Source organism: Apteryx mantelli, chromosome 3 (assembly GCF_036417845.1).
Source record: "Apteryx mantelli isolate bAptMan1 chromosome 3, bAptMan1.hap1, whole genome shotgun sequence".
NCBI lineage: Eukaryota > Metazoa > Chordata > Aves > Apterygiformes > Apterygidae > Apteryx > Apteryx mantelli.
In genome coordinates this window covers 39675881-39696250 of record NC_089980.1, presented here as the reverse complement: position 1 = coordinate 39696250, position 20370 = coordinate 39675881, and the positions used below count along the sequence as shown (strand labels likewise).

General features: G+C 38.2%; 1 protein-coding gene across 1 annotated transcript in view; it reads right to left on the bottom strand.

The window, feature by feature from the left end:
• PRKCE (protein kinase C epsilon) overlaps positions 1–20370 on the bottom strand; it is a 301961-nt gene that overhangs the window by 10116 nt on the left and 271475 nt on the right. The window contains exons 13-14 of the mRNA XM_013943872.2: positions 20150–20338; positions 14926–15072 (exon numbers count right to left, since the gene is read on the bottom strand). Of these exons, the coding sequence (XP_013799326.1) occupies positions 14926–15072; positions 20150–20338 (336 nt within the window). The remainder of the gene's footprint in view (positions 1–14925; positions 15073–20149; positions 20339–20370) is intronic.

The window sequence follows — 20370 nt, the reverse complement described above, 5'->3', positions numbered from 1 at the left end:
TGGGTGTCTCTGAGGCTTTAGCTACATTTCTTCTTGGGGTGTAGAAGTCTTTGTTTTTTAGTGTTCACTAACACTTTAGCACAAAGCAGTGACTAAAACCAGAAAATGGAGCTGACTTGCAAAGAAAAGAAGAAAAAAGATGACACTGGAGAGTTTGCAAGTTTGACATGTGGCCCTAGAATTCCAGTGGCTTCCAGGAGTTATTCTATAAAGCACTGAGAGAATACCCACGTACAGATTGTCTAGCACAGTATAGGGAGACCTGACCAGATTTATTCTGAAAAAGATCAATAGTGCATAGGCATATTACTTGCAGTGAAGCAGTAATTCATGGGAAAGCAGTTCTTTTGGAACCCTGTTACGGAATCACAACAGCTCTCACACAACTCATAACACAGTCTTTTTTATTTCAGCCACTTAAATACTGAGCAGTTTGACACTGCTCAGCTTGTGAGTTACAAAAAGATTGTTGAATGCAATGCTAAGGGGTAAGCTGTAGTGAAATTGTGTGTTAAAAACAGTGACAAAAATAATTACTTTGAACAGATGAGCACTATGTAAAGATGAAATCTGACTAGCGCAGATCTAGCCTGCACAGGATGTGAGTTGGGCAGCTATCCAAATCCTACTTCTCATGTAGCCCCTACATACTAAATGAATGTGCATGTATAACACTAAAATTGCAAAAAGTTTCTTTCATGTTCTGGTGACTAGGGCGTACCCCATTCACTTCACCTTCCTCTACATTTCTGTAATTTTTAAAATTAATTTTCACAAGAGTGGAAAACAATGGGCCACTAGTTCAAATTGTATTGCTTCTAACCTGCAGGGAGAACTTAAAGATTTACTTTGCTTTCCATGGTTTAAGCAACCACAAAGAGATAGGGAATCAAGCAGAATATGATGCTAGTGAATGATGTAATGAATGGATGTAAAGAAATATTTCAAGTCTCATATCTCATCCATATTCCTGGATAAAGCACTGATCAATGACATTTCCAGTGTTTCATTCTGCCTACAGTCAGCTGTCCAACGTAATTACAGAAAAGTAACAGATTACAAAATTCTTTCTGAATGTATTATGAAATTACAAATATATAGCCTTATCTTGTGAGTGTTAGCCCCTTCTCCATGAAGAGGTGACAGTGGATGCAAAGAACCATGAATGTTTACTGATGTTCCGTGTAAAAGGTAATAGCAAGCATGTATAGTGGGAACATCATTCCAAGACTCAGCTATGCATTACAGTAGCAATGCAAACCTTCAGTCTGGTTTGCATTACAGGCCACAGAGCAGTAACGCTACATAGTTTTGGGGAAAGACTGCCTTCTTCAAACACTTCAGCAAACTCACGCTCTTTGATGATGATACAGCTCATTAAGGATAAAGCTTTTATTTTGAGATGGACCATGCATATGAAACCTTTTATCCGTTTTTTATTTTAAACCCTGCACTAAATCAGGACTGGTTGTTCCACTTTTTTTTTGCAGCAAATCTTTATTACTAAGAAGTTCTCCAAGACCAGAGGGATTCCAGTTTTTGTCCTTTACTGCTGCCTGTAATAACTCTTAATATTTTTACCTCCAGTACATGGTATATCACCTGGAACACAATAATCTATTTCGCATTTCTTCAGCATATTTGTTCAAATGCAACTCAATTGTCTGAGCAGTTCCTACATGCCATTCACTGATTTCTAATACATTTGCCATATGATATTTCTAGGAAAAATACAGATGCATAAATAATTCTCAAGTAATCACAGCTGATTTTTCTGTCTTAAGATAACATGTACCGGCTTACTGAGACTTCTCTGAAATGGCTTCATATATTAATCCGAGTCAGAATGTTACAATATATTTTCAAATACTGGAAGGCACACAAAAATGGAAACTAAAGAAGGCTGTCCTTCCTTGCCCCATCAGAGTACAGTATACTCTGAACTAATGTTTTTATGGTGTAGTTAAATAAGGAGAATAATACAGAGACTATACAATTAAATATTTAGAATATCATTAAATATTTAGAATTCAGTGAGATTTTATTTGTAAGATATTGGACCTGGCTTTAGCAAATTATATAAGCCTGTGCTTAAATTCAAGCATTTGTTGAATCAGGTCTTTTATACAGCAAGTGTACCTGTAGATACTAGCTAAAAATAATAAACATGTAACACTTCTCTGTCCCTTACTTTAAAATATTTTATGAGCAGATGACATCTTGGTGGACATCCACTTGGTGGAGTGCTTCATTGTTCATCGGAGTAGATCCTTATCTGTTATCCATTAGAGTCATTCAGCACCTAAAATTTGTTGCTGTCATTGATTTACACATACCTGAACTCTCTTCGTCAGTCTCTCAGTATTTCTTTATATTTCTGGTCCATAAAATAAAATTAATTTTACACTTTTGTTAGTTTGGTTCTCAATGGAGTTGGGTTTTGATTTCATGAAGATAAAAGCTATTTCTGCTTTCTACTGCTGATATCCTCTTCAGGGTCATCAGATGAACTCAATATATTCACTATATCTTTACCTTTTCAAATTCTGCACTTTTATGGAGCACACATTCCCATTATTGTCTAATGAATGACAGTACTACATCAGGCTATCTGAGGCTCAGATACAAAATTAGAGTGTCAAGCGAACTGCAAAAACACATTAGGTAGGCCTTCCACACATGATGAATGAACAGAAAGTAAAATTATGTTAAGACTTGGTGAAATAAATTTAAGGCAAAGTGTGTAATATACTATATATAGTATATGACACTGCCCATGAGCATGCACACAGTCAGCATGACTCAGCTACACAGGGTGGTGACTAAACCTCAGCAAGTCAACTGTGTGTATGACCACATTAACAACCTTTTCTGGAAGTCCACAATGGTCCCCACATTTCCAGATACCTTTCCTCAGTACGCCAAATAAGTTTCTAAAGGTGATATATATCACCAACTGCTGCTGAAAACCCCAGGGGATGATTTCCAAAGTAGCAATTGTGTAAACTGTCTCCCTTTCCTGCAGCCTGATCCTAAGTTTGGAAAACATTCTTGTCTAAGCCTTCCTATCACTATTTTTGCCAGAAGAGAGCATTATGACTGCTCCATTGTCACCTGGTGACCAACCTTCTTTACTCAGGAGTCTGAACATTTACACAGTAGCCAAAGAGAGATGTTTTCATTTCCAGAGAAATGAGAGACATCTTTACCTGGACTACATCAAAAACTTTCAACATGACTTCAGTAGAACAGGGATATTTCCCGCCATTAAGACTTCAGCCAATCTTTGATACATTACAAGAACTTTCCTCGATTACTTCCTTATTATTTCTCCATTTGATTTTGTGTGACAGGGTGATATTCGCCATTCCCTGATCAAACACCTTCAAAATCAATCCTCTGACTGCATTGGTCAAGCTCACATTCTGACTTGATGATCACATTTCTCTTTTCCGTTTTAGTCAGCACTTTCCAGAAGTCTTTCCATTCACTATGCATAACTAATAAGTTTGCTAAAGAGGAGCTTCTGGGCCTATAGTTCAGATCATTTTTAGGATCTTTTGGGTCCTGCTCTGTTCTACTCAAGAACTCCTTCAACATTTTTTCTTAGTTTGACTAGTCCCCAAGTTTCATGGAATAAGCATTCTTTTGCAACTTTATTCTGTCCAAGAATTTCATCAGTGGAGACGAGAATTGAGAATGACAACTATCTACCACTTGGAGGATGCTATAAACACATCAATGTGATACTGATGGAAGTCAATCAGAAACGATCACGTGAACAAGATACCATTTAGATTTCAGGAGGAGAGCGAACACCACTGTTCTTTACCAAAAAGCATGCTAAGGAACACATGAACTGAAACTTATGAAACTTATGAAACAGATTTTAGTGGATTTTAAGCAAAACACCAACAGGATGTGATGATACTACAGGATAGGAAAGATAGGTAGGTGGACTGGCAGTAGAAAATACTTCATGTTTTAAATCTTATCAAAAAAATATTCCAAATAAAGGCATATTTCTACCCTCAGAAATGCAGTTAATGAAATAGCACATATGTCCTCACAGGCTTCCAGGTTATAATTCAGCCTGCAAGAATACTAGAAAATCACATATTTGGACCATTTTCTTCTAGAGATCTTAAAGCATGGCTTCTTCTTATGAATTTTCCGGGCTCTTTCAAATTTAAAGTGGTTCAAAGAAACCTATAAATTGTGGGACTTAAAACTGAGCTTAAGCTGAAACCTTAAAAATGTTGCTCGTACTACTTTCATACTGAGAAATGATATAGTAGGTCTTACCTTATATGAATGAAGAAGGCTAAGTAAAGACAATTTAATACGAAGACTACTAAATTGTTAGAGATTTCTAATGATTATTTTTAAGCCTTTAGAAAGATACATTAAAATATAGATATATGTGACTTTTTAAAAAACACCTGCTGTTGCTTCTGTCTCTTTTTAAATTAATGTGTATACTCAAAAAAGTTGCAGATTAAAAAACCTCATTGCACAATGAATGCATACTACTTCCACACCTCAGTGCAGTTCATTGCCACTTTTCCTCCAGACATTGGAACTGGTTTTTGAACGTGGTTTTGTTAAGGGTGCAGGGGGGTTTAGCAGAGTTTGTAGAGACATGGGTTTCATTCTTGGTTCTGCTACTGCTCCGCTCTGAGCTTGAGCAACGTTCTCCTCACAGTGCATCTAATTTCCCTCCCATTTTTGATCTCCCGTACATGGGTCTCTTTGTCATTATGTATGATTGTGTCTTACGGTGCACTTGTACAACTTTTTGCACAGCAGAATCCTCATCTTTCTAGGAACTCTAGCTGTTATTGCAGACCTGCAGGCACAAATGTATTCACTCAATTTCTCTTTCTTCTTGTTCTTTTCAAATATAAATAGCAGCCTTCAGAGAACCATGGGCAGTTGGGATCTTCAAATGCCCTTCTTCTCCATTCTCCATGTTTGAGCAAGGGGAATTGTTCTTCTATAGGTCCTTTGCAAACATGAATGTGGTGTGTAAATCAACCAATAAGATCTACACTTAAAATATTCAGTAAGTAATCTAGACTGAGTGTTCCCCTTGTCCCTCATAATTTAAGCCTCTGGAGCATGCTGTTGAGAGAACAAGTGTGAGGTTTGTGCCCCCACAGGCAGGTAACAAAAAGTCTTCCCCATAACAACACAGCAGCATAACAACAGAATAGTGGCAGTTAATGAAGTGCTAGAATTCCCTTATCATTTCAAGATGCCTTTCCTGTCCTGCTACTGAAAATAAGACATGAGCTGCTTCAGTCCACCATCTGCATATTAGTGTAAATGCCAGTGGAATTAAGTTTTGCACTAGTATGCTGAGTTATGAATAGATCTATGGACATATTTTTGCTGTCCATTTCAGATAAACATCCCAATAAGCCACCTTTGTTAACCATGTGCTCACATTACCATGGCATATTGCTAATACAAAAGGCTCTGCAAGAGAAATTAAACCCAAAGCCAAAGCTTTTCTTATATTCCATGTTCCCTGGACTCCAGTTGCAAATGGAACTAGTCATGGACTTTCAGCCCTGGGCAACGGTCTTTCCTTTTCTCTGATAAATTCCTCTCCCCAATCTGATAAAGAGACAGATTCCACTGCTTCTTAAATCAGCTGGAGTTTTACCTCTGGCTTTAATGACATCAGAAACAGGCTCAAACCAGGAATTTTATTTATTATCTGTGCTAATATAAAAATAAAGTGCTTCTATTTGAATGCTTAAGAATATACCATAAGTAACCATGAAAATATTATTTCACTTAATGGTTTATATTACCTTCTGAAAATAGTATTGGAGATTTAAGCAGCCAAAAAGTGAAAGAGAATCAGTGTTATTCTGAAGAACACAAAAAGCAAAGCTGCAATGGTCCTGCTGCTTATCACTCCATCCCAACAGGCACCATTTAAAAATGTACGTTTAATAGATGGTTAAATGAAATTTAATTATTTAGTATGAAAAGATTTTAATGTTATAAAACTAGAACTCAACAAAACCAAACAAACGCTGCAGGATCCCCAGTACAGAATCAAAAGAGGCATAATAAAAATTGTTTAACTTATAAATATTTGGGAACCTGCAGTGCTGGGAAGTAGCTTTCATACTTCTTTAATTCTAGTGTTGTGGCAATCACAGCTAAAAACAGCTGCTGCATGCTCTGACACTGAACAGAATAAGAAGCAAAAACTAAGACTAAGAGAATGAGCAAATTCTGGGAAAGCAGAACCTTGCTCATCTAAACAAACAACACTAAAATCCTTTAAAATTACCAGCTCACTTACTCGACTTCCTTAAATTGTGATACATGCTGGATATAACCTCCTAGACAGCTATACACTTCTGGGAGAATTTAGTGATCGTACAAGGTCCCAAGCTATGTGAAGTTATCTGAAAGCCAAAGTCCTTTACTTTGTTGAGGGAAAGGGTAGAAGAGGCACAGATTCTTTGCACTGCCCTGCCCAGCCACATGCAGACCTACTGGTCTGAGCGTCCTGGTAGGCAGTGCTGGTACTGTGGTTGATGATTGTCTGCTGCAAGCTAAACTGTCAATAGTCAATGCTTTTCAGTCTGTAGCAGACTGGTTAACACATTTTGGAACCACCTCACATTTAATATTCTAATTCATGATACGCCTGTGACAGGATCAGAGTACAAAAAAAAAAGTTGGATTTCAACAATTATGGCTGTTTGTAATAAAAAGCCTAAGCTCCCAAAGCCCACATCTATTTTTCCTTAGTTTTTCTAAAGGACATACAAAATTTTCCCTGTTTCTAAACCTTTGTTTGTACATCGGTATTAATTATCATAGCATTGCTCTCAGAAGAAGGCCCACTGTCTTCCTATGCCTAAAATGCCTGCAGGAAAGTGGGGAATACATAATGTACAATGTTTAACAACGGTACATGAGTGCCTGAGGTCTGAAGATCACCCCCCAGTGTTTCATCTTTGCAGTAACACTTCATGCAAAAGCATGCAGTATAGCCCCTTGCGTGCCCACCCGCTAAATGCTCATTGCCATGCACTGATGACCGAATGGAAATATATTATGAAACTGAAGGGACACCTCAAGGTTATTAGGCCTAAAAATGGACCTACCTTGACATTTTCCCCATATTGTAGGCCTTACCTTAAAGAGGGACATTCACACTGAAGCAAACTTGAAAAGAGAGAACATTTATACAAAAAGAAATTTACTTGGCCAGTAATTTCCTACATTCCTTTTGGTGTTACTGAATGATACTGCATTTTTAAAGGGCTTCTTCTCCACAGCGTAAAGGCAAAGTCATAATTCTGCACTTATGGCAATACAATCCACTGTCACAAAAAATAGAAGGTGTGTCAAAACCCCCCCACTAAAACAGTATCATGACTTCCCAACAGGAGGCTAAAAATCCCTCATTAAAAAGTTAAAATGTCTTTGCCTCTTAGCAGTCACGTATGCAAATAAGCGTGAAAACATGGGAAGATTTATAAGACCTGTGTTTCAGTCTAATATATTTAAAAGTTTTCTCCAGAAATGCGGTCCCTCTTTAAGGATTCCAGCCATATTCCACAGTAAGCAGACGGTTGCTGCAGCAGTTTAAACACGCACTTCTCTTATTGAACGCATTGGCAGTAACTGTTCGGAGAGGCACCTACCATTAGGCAGGTGCGGCCTCTGCCTGTTTGCCTGTGCAAGCAGGCTAACTGCACACTCCGAATGTGCCGATTTACATTCGCTATTTATTAACCAATTTTCAAACGTTGTGGGCATCTGGCTTGGCACAGGTCATTGACAAAGGTCTGCCGAAATTTCGCCGGTTTTTCACTCATTTGGGGGAGGGAGGGAAAGAAAAAAAATTGCTAGTGCTCACTGACTCAAGTTGTAATGCTTAATCATTGGCTAGCACTAGAATTTGGTATCTGGGGATGATTTTATTTCAAACCTTTGCTGCAGTGCAAAATCAAAAGAGAACACATTGCTGGCATCCTTAAGTCAAGACTTAACATGGGAGTTTAGATCCACAAGGAAACGAAATACAGACACCGTGGCTCAGAGAATGATAACTAAGGGGGGAGGCGATTAGACAACGGTTTATCCTAGAGTTACAGGTGAAAAGAGAGACGTGCAAATTAATGTAGGCAATTTGAGACTGAAAATCTAGATGAAACCTACTAACACTGAGGTCTGGTATAGCACAGAACACTCTTCCAAGGGAAGTGATGCAGGTTTAGTCAATTTAAAGCCAGGCTGATCTTGAACATTTGGATTCTAACACCTCTCAATCATATTATTCCTCTGCTGTCACAGAACGTAACTGTGCATTGAGCATTTTGAGATACTATTATCTCCACAGAGTGGAAAGTGAGATATAAAAAGGTTAGGTGACGAGTCCTGGGCCACTCTCTTAGTTTCTAGAAAAGTTGGTAAAAGAACCTATCTATCTTGCAGTTCTCAGGTCTCTGGTTTTAGTTGCTAGACCAATCCTCTATCCCAGAGAAGTCAGCACTGGAGAAAGAACACACAAATACTCAGAAAACATTCTCAATGATAAAATGGGAGGAATGGAAGAGTCTGAAAAATGGAGAGTCAGATTAGAAGAACTAAATAGGCCCTTTTAGCAGCACCTGCTTTGATTTCATACTGCAAGACACAATTCTGCAATAGACTTTCTTGCTCATTTTGTTTCTAACACTCTTAAAGACAGTTAGCTTTTAAAGTGGAAAAATGAGAATTTACAAAGGCATAGATAAAATTAAAATAATGTATTGTTCTATGAAAGCTGCACATTCACAGTAAATCATCATAATACGATTAATTTATTAACTCCATCTTTATATAGCCACACTAAGAATGGATTGCCAGAGGCACTGATAAAACCATTAGAGATGAAACTTTGGCTTAATTGCTAAAAAGATAATACATATGGCAAACATCTGTTTTGTCGGCTTTGTATTACCCGCTGGCTCAGAGTTCTTCAGCCTTTCCATGTTGAGGACTCCTTAGGCAAAGTCTCAAATTTTCCCAACCCTGACATTTACAACAGGGGCAATGAAAATGACAATTTTGTTTGCATGCATGCATGCAGGTTGACAGAAAAAACTCAGCCTGAAAGGGTAAGAGTGTGCAGCTAGCGCGATTTTCTTTGCTGTAAACTGCACAACAGTTTCCTCTGGTCTCACGGTTCCTGACACTTCTTTCACAGCACACTAAGTCACTGTGATCTACAGCTTATGAAACACAATAAGAAGTTTATTGTGCCGGTCTAGTTCTACACAGAAAGAAGAAATCGATGCTCTTATGAAGCTATTGCTGACTTCAGACAAATGAGCTACAAATTTAGGACCATAAATTTCCTCCATCGCTGGCAAGTGATCCCAGGGGGACTGGGATGTTACATATTGTCATTCTTTACGCTACTTGTGCACAACTCTCTGTGAACTTCACTGGCTGATGTTAGTGGTAAATTAGCAGGCCAGAACTTCATTCTGGAAAGCCAGCAGCTGACCAGCTGTGCCCTCAGAAGTGGCACAAAGCAACACAATTTCTTGCAGGGAATCTAATATATGTGGAGAACAGTAAGGCAACAGCAAAATATGTCAAATATACTTTTGCTTCACTGTTTCAAATATAAACTTTGCCAGTAAATAACAACTTAGACAATATAAATTTCATTAATACATATTCAAGGTGAAACACTTATCTGTTTTAATCACTGTTTTGAATGCATATTTTATTATTTAGTACGGGATAAACAGAATCATCCCATCATGACACTAAGCAAGATTGGCCACAGTTAAAACAATATCAATGACTTTGGTAGAAATTAACCTACTGCACCCTTGTTTTCATTTGTAATATGGCAAACATGCTTTGAAAAGGGAGATAATCCAATTCAACCAAGCCAGGAACATAACCATGAAATAAATAAAGAAAGATGGAGAGCAGAGAATCACGGAGTACTATCAAGGTCTTCGTGGTCCTTGGGCAATAAATTATGTTGGAAACTATAGCCAGCTGTTAGGGCTAGTGACTAGAGAGATTTCATTACCCAGATGGAAAAACTACAGAAGAAAGATATAAGCCAAAATATCTCAACAGAGGAATAAAGTGCCTCAAAGGGAGTACTGTCTCACAACAGTTACTTTGGAGAACAGATTTCCGTCCACACTAAAACTGTACTTATTTCTTGCATATAAAATTACACATTCATGACTGCGTTAAAAGCAGCAGGGAAGAATAATAATAGAAAGTTTCAAGACATTCTGTGAAACTCTAAGAATCAGCTTTTTAAGAACATGGAAATGATCTTCAAGAAACATTGTCAAAGTCACTGGAACTTAGATGTAGCGAATGTCTTCTTACCTGTTCAAAAGTCTACTTGATTTCTAATACTTCCCCCCAATATAGATTCCCCAGACCTATTACTTTTTCTCTAGTAGCCTAACCTTTATAATAGCTCCATATGGGAGAAACCCTCAATATAATGAATCATAGTATATATCAAAGAATAAATTAATTTTGCAACTATAAAGCTTTATAAATCTGGATTTATGAAAGGAAGGGCTGGTAGACAATAAGCATCATAGCACTGGGCCTCAGTGCATTTTCACCCCTTCATATTTGCTGTAGGTCATTAAGCTGGAATAGCAGCCAAAGATCCTTCACAGCAGGATTTAAGGCCACCAGATCTGTTTCCATTGCCTTTATCTAGCACAACCTGGTGTTCCACTCCTGTCACTGCTTAGCAATCTAAATCAGCCATTTGTATGATTGCTCTGCCCAGGGCTCTCCTGCAAGCCTTCAAAAAATGCAGCGAGCTTTTCAAGGATCTTTTGTACTTAAGTAATTTTCATTCAAAGTCTGAAGACAGTTAGGAAAGAAATTTCAGCTTCCAAGACACCATTAGAATCAGCAAATCATTAACAAACTGGAAGCACATTAATGGTATTAACTTCTGATATAATAAGGAATATATTTGTATACATCCACAGCATGAATGAGATTTAAAAAAAATACTCTCAAAAATCTGGCTAATAAATAGCCATGCAGCGTTTCTTCCAAGTCCAGTTGGAAAATTCAAACTTCTGTTTGGCAGAGTTGGAGACATACCTGAACTAGGAGAAGCAGAGGTCTTACTCTATTATGTATAGCTCCTCAGAAACCTTATTATGGTCTCCCTTGAAAAGAGCTGGAACCTGCTGCCTCAGACTGCCATGGAGGAGCCAGTGGGAATCTTGGTATTGATTTCAAAAGGATACAGATCAAGCCTACATATAGCACAACAAGAATAAAAGGTATGAGAAAAGAAAAAGACTGTTGTACTAACCAAAGGATGCCCAAGCATTTTGGGGATCAGTGGAGCAGCAAGGCAGAACTGAAGCAGCATTTGTTTCAATGCTAGAACCTCAGAGACCTCCCTTGGGAGATTATTCCATTGTCTGACGGGACCTCAGTGTTTGACCATTTTCCCTGCCTTTAAATGTCTAGTATCAGGGTTTTATTTTACCCAGAGTTCATTTGAATAGATGCTATGTTTTAAAATTTATTGAAGTGTATATGATACAGTAATTATAAAATTTCCCCCCTTAGTCATCTTAACCGCTGGTCAGAAAATAGTTGAATACCTGTGTAAGTATGTGCATTCTTGCATGAGTACAATTTTATATGTGCATGCCAATCTCAGGTTGAATGCACATAGGACTATATATACATTGTATGCTGTTCCTCCTGTGCATATGTACACTCATTCCACATGTAAGAATGTCTATTTTCTGACTATTAATCTGGCCTCTCTTCTTATAGCTATTTTCACAGTCCTAGGTTCACCTAAAGATAAAATTACAAATACAATTTTTGTATTCCCTTTTAACATCATAAGTCACTTCTACTTAATGGATAGCTCTTTATCAATACTAAAGGAGGTTAAAAAGCAAAAAACATTCCAAACACAGGCAATATAAGACTGGAGTAGTTATGTTTATTAATCTGAATGATTGCATCTTAATGCAACTCTCACAAATAAATTTAGAGAGGAACTCTCTATCTAGATTTTAAGGTAGACTTTAATTTCATTAACTCTCAACTTACTCCTTTTTTTGTATCTTTCAAAGTGAGTGCAGTTTCTCCATGCCTGGCAAGTATCCAAAATCACCTTTTCAGCATTTATGAAGATTACTGCCTTAACAATTCCCTACAGAGAATTTAACAGATTCCTTTCCCATTTCCAAAACCGCATCATTAGTAATTATATTTTCTTGGTGCAATCTTTCTGTCCAACCTGGATACATGTCACACCTTATTTCCAACTAATAATTTGTTCAGTCTTAAGAGGACAAGTAAAAATTTCAGTACGATCTTGCTCAAGATTTTCATAAAACAACAAAACCCAACAGTTGCAAAATTTATAGAGCTGGTACAAAACAGCTGATGGGTCATAAACATAGTGCAATTATACAATCTATACCCTTTCTAAGTGTAGAAAATTTGTCAGGATCAGGTCACCATGGAAGATATCTTAAAGAAAATAGATTGAGAACACAAAAATAATAGGGATGTCTGTATAATAGACTACATGCTACTTGAATTCACCACCATAAAGAAAGAGCTCAGAAGAAAACAAGCATACAGAGCTACTAGACTATAGGAATCAAATTAGGTAGAATAAAGAAAGTTGGCATATACAGTACAGGAAGAAGCAGTATAAAAATCCAACACTATAGAAGCAGTCTGAAGAAAAATGAAAGAAGGTGCAATTAAAGCACAATGTATAAAATCAGCCTAACAATTATGAAAGGACAACCAGCTATCTCGGAAATTTTACAAAGGGCTGCTCAGAAATTCTCTGAAATTGCTATTAAAACTGAAGTCCCCAACTAAAATATCATTAAATGAAAGAGGTAAAGGAGAGAAGGAACAAAATGGCAGGAGTGAATAAAATAAAAATGGCTTTGCAATATAACAGCAGTGACATAATTACCAGAAAGAGAAAGAAGCTGCACTGAGAATAGAGAAGGCATTTATATCAGCAATGAATAAAAAGGTCTGACATACCAAATCCTTCCTGACTTTTAAGAACAACCACCAAAGCAAGAACTGCTTACTAAAATAATAAAGGCCTGGTAAAAATAGCTATTGACAAAGTGAATGTTCATCTTCAAACATCAGAGGAAAACAGCTAATAAACAGACTGGATGTGAGGAATCTGGGACTTACTAGGTGGCAGGCATAAAGTGAAAATTAGTTTGGAATTGTGCATTCTGACTTGGTAATGATATTACCAAAACATTGATAAATATTGAGGACAGTTATAGCAAAGCAACCATAACTATTCTGAGATGAAAGGACAAATTTTTATAAAAACAGGGAAAGAGCTACACACAAGCAGCTCAGCTGAGAACTGAACAAGGCTGTCTGCAACTGCTTGAGGGCTGTGGAACCTGAATGGAAAGCAGTTAGGTACAGTATTAAATCATGCAAACAGACACTAACAGAGTTAACGTTGGGTTTACACTTTCTGCAGCAGTGTAGAGATTCATAAGCTAGCTCAGGTGCTAGGTGCGATGCAGCCCCACCTCCAGAGCAGAGCCATTGGGCAGAAGGCCAACATAGCCGGCGTGTCCGGCTGGCCGGTCTTTCTCCAGGACTGGGGCTGTCTCCTGCCTCCCTGTGTCCCTACCTACTGAATTACAAGGTTTCCATTCTCGAAGAAATATACTGAGCAGAACTTGCCCATATGATAATGTTATATCTTAACATTACTCTCAGAAAGACATTCACAACAGCTAACTTCTGGGTTTCTGGGCTCTTTTTCCATAGCACACGCGCGCGCGAGAGAGGCTCCTCCAGAAGCGGCTGCTTTAGGCTCCTGTTCTGAATGGCCCCTGCACGAGCAGCCCCACCTTCACCCTCCACACAGGAAGCTCAGGGAAATGCATCTCGCTGGACTAAAATTAAATGTATTAAATGCAATAGACAGTAACTCTGCAATGACAGAGGTGACTTCTCTGCTTCTAACTTTTATGAATTAGGATTCAGTGTTAAGCCCAAAGTTTGTTTTTTTTTTTTTAATACCTTCATAAATGATCTAAAGAAAGAAGCAAACAAGTACCTGAACCATATTTATAGGCAAATCAAGCATTGTAATTAGGAAGGTGCAAAGTCCCAAGATGCAAATCAATCTCCAAGGATTTATCATAAAATTATTTTCATTTACTATTCCAATACAAAATTTATTGCACATATTCTTAGCTAAAAAGCTGACATTTGGTGAACTATAAGTGCATCATATTTGATTATTTTCATCCAGAGGAAGGCAAGAAAAATAAAGTATTTTTGCTTGGCTTTTACTGTTTCTGCATGTGAGGCTGAGGTTTGCATATTTTGTCAGTTCAAAATATAAATACTCGATTATTACTTAGCAACAAGTAAATATATTAACTTATCTATGATGTATGCTTCTTTCCCCCATAAAGCTGTTTTTTCTTATATCTTTAGTTAAAATACTAATAATCACAAATTCTTTCCTTTGCTTTTCACTGCTAAATCTACCGGCCTTTGGCAATGCAAGACTGTAGCAGAGTTCATACAGAAAGTATATACTCCATTGCAATACACTCTTCAGACCAAGGTATTGTTAGGAACACAGGAAAATAATTCAAACAGGGCCTTGAACCCTCTCCCATGGTTTATGTGACAGCACATAAATACCTTCCTGTGCATGAATCTATTCTGGACACTTACCTTCACAGACACAGCGACAAGGCAATTTTTTCAGCCTGACTCTTACGCTATTGTTTCAAGCCCGAAATTTTGTCTCAAGGAGTTTAATGTTTCAAAATAGCCAACCACGAGAATTTTCAGACCAAGTTTTCTCTGAAGGTTACACAAAGGGCTACTTACAATCCGAGGTTTGAAGGGCGGCTTGATTTTCCTTTGCTCTAGAAGAGCCCAGTCAATTTCCTTGAAAAACGGATGCTGCTTAATCGCGTCTTCCCCGTTCTGTGACGCCACGCAGCCAAGTCGCTTGTTTGGGTTTTTTGTCATGAACTGAAGCCGGGGGGGAGAGGAGGAAGAAGTTACAAACAGTAGTGACAACGGCTGGAAACTGTTTGCAATTCAGTCATGCATTCTAATCCCCCCCCCCCGGCTGTTTTGCAAAGACAGCCCGGCTCAAAAGTTTCTTCTTCTGTATGTGCAGCAAGGAGCCCCTCTAAATTCCAGAGGTTCTAGTCAACCTAGAAAATGCAGAGACTCTGATGTGCGTATTTCCTGCAGAAAAGTGCTTTCAGCTGATTTCCAAGACCTCCTAATTTCATCTGTCTGGGAGTGCTGCAAGAACAGATTCTCTTTCAGCATTTCTACTTCCAGTTTTGGCCAAAATACTGAAAGAAAATATTAAGCCCTCCAGAGACAGTTTAAAATAGATGTTCAGGATAGCTCTTACTTTATCTCCTTGTGTTTGCTCTACCTTAAGTACTAATTTTGGGGGTAGGGACCATGTATTGTTCTTACCATTATTTCTTTCCCTTCGATACATACGTTGCATAAACATACACTGCATTCAAGCAGACACGTGACAAGCCCTAACTCCTCACACGTTTCTAGCACTCTGTCCTGATGTGAAAATAAGACCAGCAGTTGCAGCTATGTGAATTACAAGAATTCAGGAAATACACTGACTGATCAGACAAAGCTTCCCTCAAGAAACAACATTACACAGCTTGCACCTTCCTTTTTCATCGTCAGTACAGGATACCATCAGCTGGATGGCTGCAGCAACAGGAACTAATTGGTCTCCTCTAGTGTGATAATTTCGAAGCTTCTCACTCTTAAGCCCCTATAATTCCTTTCATCCAGATGCTGTACAACTTGTGTAAGGCATTGACATCAAATGATGGCAGCTAAGCATGTATATTCTGATTCTGATCTGTTATTTCTTCCTTCTCTTATTAGCAATTGCTCTAGCTATTTCCTAAAGCATGTCAACACAGAATCTTTGCAATTCAAGTAGCAATGACTGCTGCTTTTACACCTACACATATACACACAACAAACACATGCAAAATATAGAATTACCTTGAGCTTTGCTATGATTTCATAATCAGCTATTATTATAACACTTTTAAATTTCAAAAATTTGTACAAATGTAGCAAAATATAATAATTGTCCAGTGTCTTTTTAACCAAGGTACCACATTACACTATACATCTATAGAAAAAAAAACAGTAAAAAAAATTACAATAATGCATACCCTTGCTTTATTACTCCAGTTATTACAGAATCAGTTACTGAAACTCTTCAGATGGTTTAAGATAGCTTGATCAATTATCCACAGGAGAATAACATTGCTATCACTGTAAAGGCATAATGTAAATCAGCCAGGCAGCTCTTTGTGGCTCCTGAAACACATGCGCCACCCCAAAGACGACCCTTTCTGTTTGGGCTTGTGCTCAACTGCTCCCTAAGTTCTTTTGCAAGTGGACAAGTCATATCTAAATTACAGCCCATATTTTCTAAGGGCAGGAGAAACAAAGGTTTTGAAAGGATTACTGTGCTTTGGTGAGGTCTCTTGGAAAACCACAAAATACATTCCTACATTCCTCTGCTTTATTTCACCTCCAGGAGTCTCTGGCGACTGGGAGAGAGCAGGCCAGGGAGCAGCAGCCACGTGCTTTGGAGAAACAGAACACGGAAACTACAGAAACTGCTTATTGAACTGTATAATTCAGGTATCTAAGAAGCAAAATCTGATCCTACTATCTGTCATGCCCTATTTTTGTATTAAGCTGGAAGCAGGGAAAATACCAGAACATGTCATTTTTAAGAACTGGAGGACAAGAAAATGCTACTAGGCAGCACAGTTCCATACTCCACAAATTTCTTGAAACTTGGACATGGATGATGGAGGAAGAACAAGTTTTAAGAATGAATACTTAAAACAAGCAAACAAAAAGAAAAAAGTTTATCATATGCAATAATCTCAAAATTCTGAAGTGGACATTTAATTCTATAAATTAAATTCCCTGCCACAAACATTGACTTTTTCAACTTTTATTTCTATTTGTGAAACATAAGATGACACAGGTTATTTATTCCCCTGTTTATCAACAGCATCAACAATGTCACAACTGTCACTGCACCGACAGCTGTTAACTGTACTGTGTTGAAGAGATGGTTGCCAATGGAGCTGATAGCCACAGTCATAACAGTTGCCTTTTTATTTTCCTGTATTAAGGCAGGAACCTCCGTTATTAAAAGAGCAGAACTCTTTTAATGGCAGTGCTCCTACGGTCTTACACGCCAACAGAACAAAAGGTTGCTGCAATAGCCGTGCAACCTGGGGCCTGAATTGAGGATCACCAGGTTTCCAAAACTTCGCTTCTTGAAATAAACTGTGCAACTTGAAAACAGAGCTCTGTCTCTGTCCACCCAAAAATCTGTTCATTTGGATACACAGGGAACACGCACTGTCAGTAGCTGTGTAGGCACAGCCCCTCTCCATCACTCACAAAGAAGCACAGAGCCGGGCACAGTCTGCTTCTCCATGCAATCTGACTATCATACGTTCCTGTATTGTCAACAGTAAGTATTCTAATTTCAATGAAGAATTGTTTTCCTTACAAGACAGGAAAGAATTTTAAATAGCAATTCCTGTCAATTCACAGGAACAGGACTGATAAGATTTGTGGGATTTCATGGGATAAGCAACATGCTGCCTTGCAATACTGAGCTGTACAATTATTCCCAGAAGTATTTTCTTAGAAATAGTGAGAGAACTGCTTCTTGAGAAAATAAAAAACATTGTTACTCTATTTAAGTAAATGTTATGTTATTAAACTTTCCTTACATGCTATTTGGAGGAGGGTAAAAATACACAGTTTCTAAAAAATAAAATCCATGTCTCATAGCACAAGGTGAGGAAACGAAGTGTTCCAAAGCTAATCCTTTGCTAGCATTCAGCAGTAAAACACATAGATGCCTCTTTCTTTCCTCCATTTTTCCTGTTCTTCATTTAACAGAACGTGGACAAAGATGAGATGAAGATCACAAGTTTCAAACTTGTTTCACACCATAGCTGTATAGGCAGCGGGTTGCTAAATGTAAGGGAATGCTTTCTTTTTATGATGTAAACTGGCACAGCTCCATTCGTTTCTACATAATTTATGCCAGCCAAGGCATCTTGCCCAATGAGGAATCTCTTATTAGAGTACAAATCTATTTAATGGATGCAGCTCTCTTTTTAAGGTTTAACATGGCATTAAGGATTGACTCTAGCTAGAAAGTGTAAAAAATGGACTACATTGGAATATAAATAACCATACTATCAAAATGTAGAACTAAGAAAACAGCCTCATGAAAATTAAATTAAATGTTTATATTAAAGTCAGGCTTAAAAGAAACTAGTGTTCAATGCCCTTATACTCACATTCACAAAAATACGGTTTAAACATGCAGCCAAATTCTGTGTCTGCATTTGTGTGTGGTTAATAACAGGCATAACATCAGTAGTTAGACTTCTCACTACGTGCCACAAATGAGACACAGTGAGGCTGACTATTAAATCTGTTTCTCCCTTTCCTCTGTAAATCAGATCCCTTCTCCCAGTACATGCAACGGCTCTGGCACTACACATTTTACCAAGGGTTATCAGTTAACTTTTCCCCTCCAACAAATGGTTCCATAATTCATAACAACAGATAGTTCAGTTAAGTCACAGAAAGAAGTCTGTGGATGGGGGGGGGTCAAAGGAACGGATCTTGTAGAGACTGAAAACAAAACACCATGCAGAAAAACTCTTGGACTTTAGTGAAGTTCAGATGCAGACAGGAACATTGACAAAACACCCTTTCTCTACCATAGGCCAAAATAACTCCTGGAGCCTGAATATCAGTCTGAATTCTGCAGCTCAGGTCCATAAATTTTAATTCATGAACTGAAAACAATTGAAGTGTCTGGGAATAAAAAAGAGCACATGAAACTATCATGTCAGCTAATAAAAAGACAAAGGAGAGGCAGTTCAGGGGAGAAGGGAGAATATGCATGAAGGCCATCTTTAATTAATCCTCCTGTGTTCTCACAACCGTGGATGGAGCAGAGGAGACACCCTGCCAACAATTCAGAGAGGTTAACTTGGAGTCCTGATATGACTTATCCTCTAGAGGATGTCTGTCTCTCTCTTTTGGCTAGGATGAGCCTGAAGATATTCATATCAGTTTCAAAATGTAATCCTGTATAGAGATCTCCATAGGACCTTACACTATCAGCTGCCTTCTTAAATTGAAAGTCTCCCTTATCCCAGGTATTGAAAGAAAAATAGAGCTCAAAAAGATGGAAAATTGGAATAAAACATGTTATTTTTTAAGCCAATAATCCTCACGTTTTCAAAAAATGGAAATCAGTATACTGCTTCTGTTTTGTTTCACTTTTTATTTTAAGAGGGTACTAGCACAGAAGAAGGAATTTATGCCAGTGCCATGTTAACGAAGCACACCGAACTTCAGAAAAGTATTCTAAAAACCAAAGCTGCCCAGTGACACATTCTGCCTGAGTGAAAAAATTGCTGCAACTGGTGGCACACATTTCTGTCAAACCATTCGTTGTATTTAAAAACACCAACCAGGGCAGAAACAGCTACACTGGAGTAAGACTGCTTAGGAAATCGTTACGTGAAGCAAGAAGTATAGCATGCAGCTCTAAATAGATGGCTTTCAACCTAGCTTGATAATAGGGGAAGCAAGGTAGCAGGATGGCACTTTCCGTAACTGGATTAGACAAAAACACTGACACTGTTTCTTTAATTACACACTGCTTTCCCCCACTCCTGGTGAACATGCAGCATATAGAGTGTCAAAGTGATAACGCAGTTCTAGCTGGTTGGGTTTTCCCTGAAACATGAATCTGCAGTACACGGATTTACACAGCGTACAACTGCCTGGAATACAAACATTGTGTTCCTTTCCCACAAGCAGAGCAATTTATCCCAGGCCCCATTATCCGAACAGTGGCACTCTGAACTGAGGCTGAACTCCCAGTGGGGACTGTTCTCAACCACTTCAGGCAAATTCAATTTTAATCAAAAAACAAAAAAGCAAGGAGGAGGAAAACAAGTAACTGAAGACTCACTGCTTTTAAAATGCTGACGGCTTCTTTACTGAGCCAGACTGGATATAAGACATCATCATGCAGGATGGATTCAAAGAGATCGTCTTCATTGTCAGCTTCAAAGGGGGGTTGCCCAGCCATCATTTCGTACATGAGAACCCCCAGAGCCCACCAGTCCACTGACGGGCCATATTCTAACTCCTGGAGGATCTAGTACAGAAAGAGAGATCAGGCAAGTTAGA